This window comes from Merops nubicus, unplaced genomic scaffold (genome assembly GCF_000691845.1).
Source record: "Merops nubicus isolate BGI_N331 unplaced genomic scaffold, ASM69184v1 scaffold8699, whole genome shotgun sequence".
NCBI lineage: Eukaryota > Metazoa > Chordata > Aves > Coraciiformes > Meropidae > Merops > Merops nubicus.
This window is the reverse complement of record NW_008630126.1, coordinates 140,800-151,168: the sequence shown is the minus strand read 5'-3', so window position 1 is coordinate 151,168 and position 10,369 is coordinate 140,800. Positions and strand designations below refer to the sequence as shown.

The window sequence follows — 10,369 nt, the reverse complement described above, 5'->3', positions numbered from 1 at the left end:
TTCCCTACAAAAGCCAAAAAAAAGGGAAATATTCCTCAAGCACAGGCTTTTTAAAAGTCCTCAGAAAAACTGTCAGTAATGGTGTGACTTAGTCATTGGATGTAGGAAATTGAATGAAGATACAATGCAGCCCACTGAAGTTGACTAAAGGGTTTTAATTCTATCCTCAAAGCCTCTTCAAACACTCAATGGACATATTAGTCTGGAAATGTGCAACTGTTATGACTAGGTCAGTGCACAAAGAATCCTGAAATACCAAGGATTCTTTGCATCCCACAATACATCAAACAAAACCCAGATCTCTTTCTCTTTTCAAAGGGTTTTGTTCAAACAAATATGTATATGAGGAAGTAATTCTTCACATAGCATTTAGTCAAATTGCAGAATCTGTTGTAATAGATGAAATCTGTTTAAAGGCCAGCAATGTTTAAGAGTGAGAGATAAATATGAGAACAGAGAATTTATGTTTTCAGAACATGGAGCTGAATAAGCAAAAATCATTGTTTTTTTAACCTAGTTTGCACACATTCCTATGGCTTATAAATGTGTGTATGTGCCTGTGTATATGTGTGTATATATGCATAAATATACACACAGAGAAACATTATGCCATATATTCTGTAGTAAATTACATGCAGAACTGCAAAATATGACATCTCACAAATAATAAAAATATATCTGTTCAGTACTTACAAGACTAACAAAAACATGTCTAAACATTCCCAAGGTTATTAATTTTAGTAATGTATCAGCAACATCAGAAAGTGCCATATTGAAGCTGTATTTCAAGCAGGGCTGGAGGTTTGCTATCTCTACACAGATTCTCAGTAAGAGTTCACTGGAAACTCCCCAAATACCTAGAAAAAGGCAAACTAGGACTGGCATAATAGGAGCAAGCAACGTCACCGTTGCTATCAATTTTACTGAACTGGCATTGATTTTGCTTCACGATAGTAATTGGGCCATGGCTTAGATTATTACTGGCACAGACCTCTGAAATTTCTTGTGTGGCAAATAGCTTTACTGAATAGTGTCTAAGCCTGCCTATTTTTAAAATTCCCCAGTCCAGGTACTTATAAAATACATAATTTCTTAGAGCACACTGCATTTTAGTGGTCATGAGGCAATGGCCCAAATATCTTCTGAACTATGCTGAAGGCTGAATCATCTCATGAAAAGCTCGGGAGCACTTGAAAATTCTTAATTCCCAAGTTATAGCTGTGAATTCTGCATAGAGACTGAGGGTCAAACTTTAACTCTGAAGCAGGCTTACAGTTTTGAAGAATGCCCACTTCAAGTCGTATGATCAATATTACACTACCAGGCCTACTGCAGCCAGATGGCTTGCAAATATCATCAGGTATTTTTGAGATTATGGTCAGACTTTGATCCAACTACTCTGTGGAAAAGTTCACAGACTGAAAAAGAAGAGAAACAATGATTCAAAAACCCACTTGTCTTTAAAAGACAGGACTTTTTGTGTTGTGCCAGCATGAAAGGAAGGAAAGTTTCCCTTTGCATTTGCAAATTTTATGTACTGTGAAATAAGTCAGAATCGTGCCACTGGAGGGAGCTTTCAGTTAAACAGCCTGCTAGAAAGTAGCCTAGGAAAGGAACAAGAATCAAGGAAAGGATATGGTAAACATGGCGGTCCATGTAGTGAAATTATAATGTAAAAAGACCCTATGAACAAAAAAGTCAGTTTTATGTAAAGAACAAACTTTCATTATAAAGAAAAAATAGCATTCATGACAGACTTGCACACAGGATCAGTAAAAAGAAAAATAGGAAAAATTCAAGATGGAATCTAAAATACATACATCAGATACTGAATTTCTGAATGAAAATATAAATACCAGGAAACAAACAAACAAACAAAACCTCAGTTATGAGGTCTTCTCTTTTGTAGTTCTAACAGACTTATGAATGGCGTGTTCCCATAACCAAAATATAGCTGTTCATGAAAAAGTCAATAGAAAAGGTAAGTAAAAATATATGACATGGAATCTGAACCACTGAAGAATGGTTTCCTGGTAAAGCAACATTTCTTTTAGCGTACTGAATAACCAATGTGTTATGCAGGATTTAACTGAGACAAGGTGAAGGTGAGAAAGTAATTTTGTTGAAATGAAAAGATAGTGATGAAAGTGAAACACTCATTGAAGGAAATATCAGATTTACCAAGTTAGGCTCCTTGGTTTTACTGAAAGAAAACCTTGGAGAGTTCCCTGATTTGGGAAGGATAATAAAATGTTTTAAAAACCATATTTCTATATAATGAGAAAAGACTGTGAAACAAATGCCTCAATCCAAGGAAGCTTGATACCAACGTATGTGTACATTCTTATATTCATCTAATAATATTGTAACTGAGGCTTCTGTAAGAGCTTGGCTAAGTAATTATGGCTTTGAAAGATGGGAACATTTCTGTATGTAGGGAAATAAGCAACAGACTGGTTTGTTTAAAAATTAGTAGTGTATAAAGTGTCAAAAATCCTATGAAAAGCTTCCAAAGTTTAATTAGAACCAGCAATAACTCTTTTAATAGGACATCTTGCCTAATTAAATCTAAAGAGTCTGTTTTCTGGTATGGAGTAGCATTGCAACCAGCAGAACTCTGCATGGTTGGCACAGTCCAAATGAACACAATCCTCCAAGGTGTGTAACATTTATTGAGATTTTGCAGCTAGATAATAGATGATGACGCAGACTTAAAACAGCCAGACAATGCTACTATATACTGATGATGAATTTTGTGCAATCCTTGATTAATTAACCAAAGTTTTAAGTTTTCTAGAGTCACAGGTCAGATTGTGTTTCCTCTGTGTATGTTAATTTACCCTTATGATTTGATGAGATTATAAATCACAGAAAAACTGAATCATAATACCATAGAATGAGGAAGAAACCTCAAGGATCATCTGGTCCAACCTGTCTTGGCAAAGCACAGTTGAGACATGATGGCCCAGCACCCTGTCCAGCCAAATCATAAAAGCGTCCACTGTTGGGGAATCCACCACTTCCCTGGAGAGATTATTCCAATGGCTAATTGTTCTCATTGTGAAAAATTTTCCTCTTGTATGCAATTGGAATCTTCCAAGGAGTAACTTGTACCCATTACCCCTCATCTATTCCATGTGACTCCTTGTAGAAAGGGAATCTTCATCTCTTTGTAGCCACTGTTTAAATATTGGAACATGACGATAAAGTCTCCCATAAATCTTTTCTCAAGGCTGAGCAGACCCTTAACTCTGGATTTTCAAATATATAAATACAACTAGAGTACCAAATAATGAGGAACAATACAATAAGGTGAAAAAGGATTTACATCATTCTTATTTTGAATACTTGGACAATAAATTCAAAATACAGTCAAAGTGATGTTAGCCACTGTATTTCTGAATAATAAAATGTACATGGGCTTCTGCATATTATCACACATTGCTTATTACAGGCAAGCTTACTGAAAAAACAAGCTTAAACTAGTGCATTAGCAAACCTGAGTAGAATACTAGAACAAAAGCTAGAGACAATGCAAAAGAAATAATCAGTTTTAATTATCAAAATCAAGTTTTTGCTAGAAGACTTATTCACTGTTCCAAAGGCAGAATAACAAATACATATTACAGAGTTACTGTTAACTGCTACAAGAGCAGGATTTTATGTACATACTTATATGTCCATTGCAGCTTCTGAGCTTGGTTGCAATATATTGTGCATCAACTTCTGCAGTATTTAGGTTTTATCAATTAGTCATTATTAGCCGAGTCTTTGACTGGAGGTCTTCGTTTAATTGCTTTTGACTCAAACAGCCAATAGATTGTAGAAGGGGTTGGAAAACAAGTTTGTTAAATAGTGCTGTAATGGTGCATTTTTATGAAGCCCTGAATTTGATGAACAATAGACAACAATGTATTTAAAGTCTTGAGCTCATTATTCAGAAAAGATAAATAAAAACATTTACTATATGAGGGACAATGTTGCTTACAATTAAGAAAAGTTCATGGGCACAGCAGGATGCAGTTTATAACCACATATCTGAACATTTTTTTGAAATTGAATTTTAAAGTCAAATTCTACATCCAATTAATTTCTAGACTGTTTATATTTTTCACTGTTGCTTAACTCTGTTCATCTATGCACCATGCTTGTGGAGCTCAGTGTAAAATAGGGATTATTTAGTTTAACATTTCTAATTGGTTTACATAGGATGTTTGGCAGCAATGAAATAGTAAATTTAAGGCAGGTAAACTTTAAGAAAAAAAAAGGATGGATCATAGACCAGAATCAGTAATGACAGTGATCAAACTAGTAGCAGGTAGCTCAGCTTGCTAAGGATATCATGTATATTCCCTGTTTATGAAAATGCAGTAACATTAATACTCCAGCTTTTAATACAAACTAGTCATTTGAAGTATGTTAAACTAGATGAAACAGAAAATTTTACGAGTGATGAAAAGCAAGAGTACTAAAGGTACCTTTATAGTCTAAGAAACTGTAACACTTGTGTAGTTCTTGCAAGAATGAGGATTATGACTCTGATTTAATGAAATAAACTTTTTATCAAGTTTGATATGACCTGATTTCCATCTGATGACTTGCATGCTTAATTTTAGGCAGGTGTGAATTGAAGGTAGCAACATCTCTTTTACTGTAGTAGCAAGAACACTATGTAATCAAGTTTTGAAAATATGAAAATACATACATGTTTGTGTCTAGGGCTTCCCCAAACTGAGATTTCTTCTTTTCCTACTAGTGTCACAATTCAAAAGATATCTGGCATGATAAAATTGACTGATCCTCCAGGCAACTTATAGACCATTAATAACTTTCATGTTCAGCTGTTAAGCTAATACAAGTATGTATCACTACACATCTGCTTAATTTTGATGCTGAACTTAGTTCACATCCCCTGGGTGTTTGATAATTTGTTTGTGAGGAATTTGTTCTTGATATAATCAGTAATTTTAATATGTTATAGTTCAGACTTGTGTAATACATGTACAGTGATTACAGTTCTGTTTAGGATTCATTGCCTTTCTACCTTTAATCACTTTTAAAGACATTTAAGCTATCACCAAGCCTAAGTATGCACAGGTAACAGCTGCCTCAACTTGAAAGGGAGACCTGAGTCTCTTCAAAGTAGCATCTTCCCTTTACATTCCATTTGAAAAACTATTTTTCACGAACACAGAAATTAAGTTTTTCTTTGTATTTTCAGAAGTAAATCCTAAAATTCTATAATTTACACTACTAGGAATCAGTAACAAAGAAAAAATTTATCTGACAATCACAGATGTTGAACTAGTAATTGTGATCTGCCTTTTTGTTTGTTTGTTTTTTAATTAAAAACAAGAATAACAAAGAACTCACCTTTTATATATATTTATACTGAGCTTGCACTTTTCCTGTTTTTTCTAGGGACAAGTACTCTGTTATTAAATCAACCAGTTTCATACTGGGATATTAACAGACCAGCATAGAAAAAATAACTCAGGAAGTGACAAAGGGAAAGAAAACCAGGAGGATATCTTTGCTGTCCAGATAAGGAATCATAAAATGCAAATACAGTAACATCTCTAAATGGAATACAGCTTTGAGCATAGAACACATGGCTGGAATCTCTTCCTGGAAATGTCTTGTTCTTTCCATCAGTCACAGCGAAAATTTAGACTCTGTGTTTAAGTTGTAAGAATTATTCATCAGATATCTAAATTAATCAACATAGAGGGCATAATTGCAGCCTTGCTTAACATGGTTTTTTCATGGATAATGAACATGTTTTTATTACTAGTGAAATATTATACTGCTTCATACACTGTGCAATATATTTATCAAATGAAATTAATGGCAAATACACTACAAGATGATTAATTTGCTTTTAAAACTAAATATGTAACTTCATAAATATGTCATTACTCATTTTGTTAGCTCCCAGATTGGACAGATGATCAGATTGTACAGAAGATGGTTTGTCTCTGTTTAGTGAGGTACATGTTAGGCAGAAACTTAAAAAAAAATAAAAATCAGGAACACCCAAAGTTAGTGTCATAAATCTCTACCGTATTACCTTTCTTGTACCATAGCCTCAGCTTAATGTGGTCTTTTCAGTTTCTTTAGATATTGACAGCACAAAAAAAGGCCACAGAAATACTGAGCAAGAAGATTGCCATTTTATGCTCCAGCATATTTTCTAGTACCATAATCTAACGAAGAAATTAAAGCAAAAGAGAGCTATAAAACAGAGAATACATTAGAACAGAACCAAAGTATGCCTTTAAGGTAATGAGAATAAAGACTTCAGAAGATCACTATATAAACTTTTTTTGTTAAAGCTATCAGTAGATGCACAAATTTTTAATACATCTGAAAAAAAAAAGACAATGAAGGGAGTATTAAAATACTCCTGCACAGCAACCTGGCTTCAACAAAATTCTTTTGACATATATTCACAGCAAGAACTAAGTGCCTAATTTGAAGACTTGCAGTGAGCTTTCTAAATTACATCTATATATGACTTATTTGCATTTGTAAGAACTGAAATCCATGCACCTTTAAGGAAAGGAAAGTGAGAAACAAAAGTAAGTGAAAATAGGCTTAAAACACAACTGACCTTTTTCCACTTCATTCAGATTAGCAGCTTGCAGTGACAAAGACAGAAGAGACAAGAGACTTTTTACATTGTAATACAACAGCATAGCACATTAAGCTAATGCACAACTATAGCAGCAGAGAGGTTGATATAGCAAAATGAAGTAAGCTTCAGAGTCTCACCTACAGCAGAGCAAAACAAACAGAAAAGGTAAGAAGTACATGCCACTGCTGGCATAAGAAAGCTTTTACTTCTGGATCAGTTAGGTCTGTGATCTAATGACTGATGATAATGAACAAGAGAAATGATCATCTGTAATCTATAGAATGTACATAAAATGACTTGAAGTTTACTAGACTCAGATTAAAAAAAAAGGAGATGATAATGTTAAGAGAATAGCGAGGTTAAAGAGTGCAGGATATAGTGAGGTATATTAAATGTTTTATTTTTCAAGGTTTCATCAGACACCCTGAGTATCTGCTGATTCCACTTGATTATTGTTGTTTCATATTTATAGTCTGTGATGTTAAGAAAGCTCATAGGATAGTGCAAATACCATTCGTTGTCATTCCACCTGTCACAGTGGAGGTAATTATGAGACAGGCAGAGGAAAACAGATTCCTAATTCTTAAGCAACAACATAACAAGCTTTTTTAATTGCTTGTCTCTAAATCAACACCATGTACTTGAGAAGTGTCAGTTTTAAGAGATTGTTAGAAAAATCAAAAAGTAACTGGTTTTGCACTGCAACGTTCTTTAAATTTTTTTTTTTTTGGTAGTATTTGTATGTATTTTCAGAGTTAATCTGAGATTCTAACAGGCCCTCCCAAAGAAATAAAACTTCAAAGCCGAATGATTTACATTTCATACTAGCAGGTTTCAGCTGACTTTTTTCTTACGCTGCTGAAATGTGGTCTGTATTTGCAGGTAATCATTCACCCAGAAAAATATTCTGGGCTGTTGCACTTACACATTCAGTACATATATGCTGTGACATCTTGAGCACAGACAATCTGAAGCATTGACAACAGAACTAAAAGAGAACAGGAGAAGCCTACAGTGGTATTTTCCTGGTATGTATATACTCCCAGGCTCCAGCAACCTACAGTCCAGGGAGTTTCTGAGACAGATACAAGTAACTCTGTATTTAAAAATATTTTTACCTACTGAATATATAGCCTCTTTTCCTGATAGCTAACCTACTTTTTTGCAGCTAGTACGTGAATTCATTTAGTGAAAAATACCTTTCATAAAAAAAATATCAGCAATATGCATAGCTGATTTTAACCTGTTAGACACCAAAATAAAAATGTTTACCACGTTCTTCATGCAAATTGCTGTATCCATACAGGGCAGGGATTCTGTTATTTATCTTTAAAATCAGGCTATAGGCCCGAGAATAAAAGTATCCTACAAATAATTTGGTACCTCATACACACTTGAGACAATGGTAAGATTACTTCATACTCTGAACACTACCATTTCTAGATCATGACATATCCAGAGTAACATCAGCCTAATTCTTAACACTGAAGGCTAGGTATTATGCCACACCAAGGACAATGGACATGAAGACTTCTTGGCTTGTAAAACATTTCCTATTTTCCCCATAAAATTAATCTCAAAAATTACTTAGGATCTCACACATTGTGTCCTATCCTCATGTGGTCTGTAAGACAGTATACTGTAGAATTCTGTACGATATCCTGTGGAATGAAAAGCCTGAACTTTTGCTACGATGTTTGCCCAGCTTATCCATAAAATGAGTTGAGGCTCTGGTATTGTATGTTTAAAAAAATACATGTATCTTAGGTTTTGATAAGGTGTTAAAAAAAAAAAAAATCTGATGAGAGAGTGTAAGTTCTCAACATTTTATAAAGAACAGAACAGCTGAAACTACTGGTTACAAGGAGATTGTTTAGAGTTATTTTAGAGACGGTGAGAAGATTCTCATTTACATGCCCTACTGAATTCAGTCGCAATTCTGAGTAGGCATTGCATCTGTAAATCTCTTTTTTCTGAAATAATTACAAGTAGCAAACAAAAACACTTGCCACCTAAACTCATAGTGTTTTCCTTTTAGAATTATTCACTATTATGAATCAAATTTAAAAATAGACTTTTTTGTATTTTGACTAAAGAAGCACAACTGCAATACAAGCACATAAAATGTTACCAATGTTTATGCTCCCCTTTTTGCTCTAACCATACAGATGTATAGAGGAATGCTACAATTTCTGTTTCAATTGTAAATGCAAAATGTATGTTTCAATTGCAATACCACAGAAATGCAACAGGCACACTTCATCAAAGTTTTAGGCTATAGTTTTAACACTTATAAGCAAGCCTTTGTGTCCACTCCATAGAAATTTAATACAAAGCAGTCCTTTCTGTGAATACAGCGAGCTAGCAAGTCTAGCAGTTAAATGCACCTAGAGCAATGATGAAAATGGAGAAATGAATGACACATGTAAAAACTCCTGCAAAGCTGCAGGTAAGGAATGCATTTGCAAATGAATTGTCTATTATCTAATTGATACATGAAATCCCTTAGCATGCAGCCGCTGAACAGGAGTACCAGACTGATGTGACTGGTTTGCTTTCTTCCAGCCTACACAACAGAATATCTGATCCCATTTTTAAAGGAGAGAGCAACTGAACCCAGGGGAGCTTGACTCACATGTATCTGACATATTAGTTGTAGGAAAAATAGCAAACATCTGTCTCTATTTAAAGATGCTGCTACCTGCTATTTGTTTCTAAGGCTTGAACTGTCAATTGCTCTTAGGTATTAAGATGCCAGGACTTGGCAAAACAGTATTTTGTCTAAGCAAAGATACCTGTTCTTCCAGATGTGGACCATTTATTTGCTTACTATTAAATACCTTAGTTTGCTTACTATTAAATTACCTTACTTACACTTTTAACTTGTTTTGCTGTAGGTATTGTATTCTGTATGGGAAATTTATACCAAACATTTACCCCACATAAGTACTTGATGAATACATAGAGTAGATTATGAAGTTGTATCTCTAATACTTGTGTTCTATCATCTTCACACACTGTGGGTTTCCAGGATTTAAATAATAACTTCAAATTTGAACACCCTAAAATATTTGAGCAATCCAATAGGTTCTGGAACTAATGATGGAAACATCTTGGATTAAAAAAGAGTCATGTTTTCAATAAATAAAATTAATTCAGGAATTCACCTCTCTTCCCAGTTTTCAAGAGCTCAAATTTGACTGATTGATTAAAGATACAGGATGACCGAGTAGAATTAATTCCCAAGCTATAGTACATATCCATATGTATGCATTTTACACTTCTTTTTTATGCATTTCAGATCATGGTTTTGTGAATTTAAGCTCCATGTTCTCCTAGTGGTCAACTAGCTGGCAGAAAATAGATCTGTCTAGTTAGAAAAGCTATAAAACAGGTTATTGTAGACAAGAGATTCTACTTCTTGTTCTTGATGTTGCTGGTTTAACTATTCTACGTTCTCACAGATATGACAACAGCAAGCAAGAGACCCTCTGTCTTAAACACTGGGCAATACTTTGGCCTTGGTGCCAACCTGTAGAAAACAGTACGTAGAGACTCTCTATTTATTTATTTATTTTTTTATTATTTTTGGTGCTAAAATAGAAAACATCACACCCTGCATTTCTGTGTTAATGCTTCTAACGGAGGGCAGGACAGTATCGCGGGGTGTCAAATTCAGTTCTCCCTACTGGCATTGACAAATCCTTTTCTGCCTTGTTAGTAACATGATAT

The 10,369-nt window shown here is 34.3% G+C and overlaps 1 protein-coding gene across 1 annotated transcript in view; it reads right to left on the bottom strand.

Annotated features, from left to right (window-relative positions):
• SLIT2 (slit homolog 2 (Drosophila)) overlaps positions 1-10,369 on the bottom strand; it is a gene marked incomplete at both ends in the record, with an annotated part of 103,056 nt that overhangs the window by 17,834 nt on the left and 74,853 nt on the right. Inside the window, one exon of the mRNA XM_008947161.1 lies at positions 6,614-6,640. Within this exon, the coding sequence (XP_008945409.1) occupies positions 6,614-6,640 (27 nt within the window). The remainder of the gene's footprint in view (positions 1-6,613; positions 6,641-10,369) is intronic.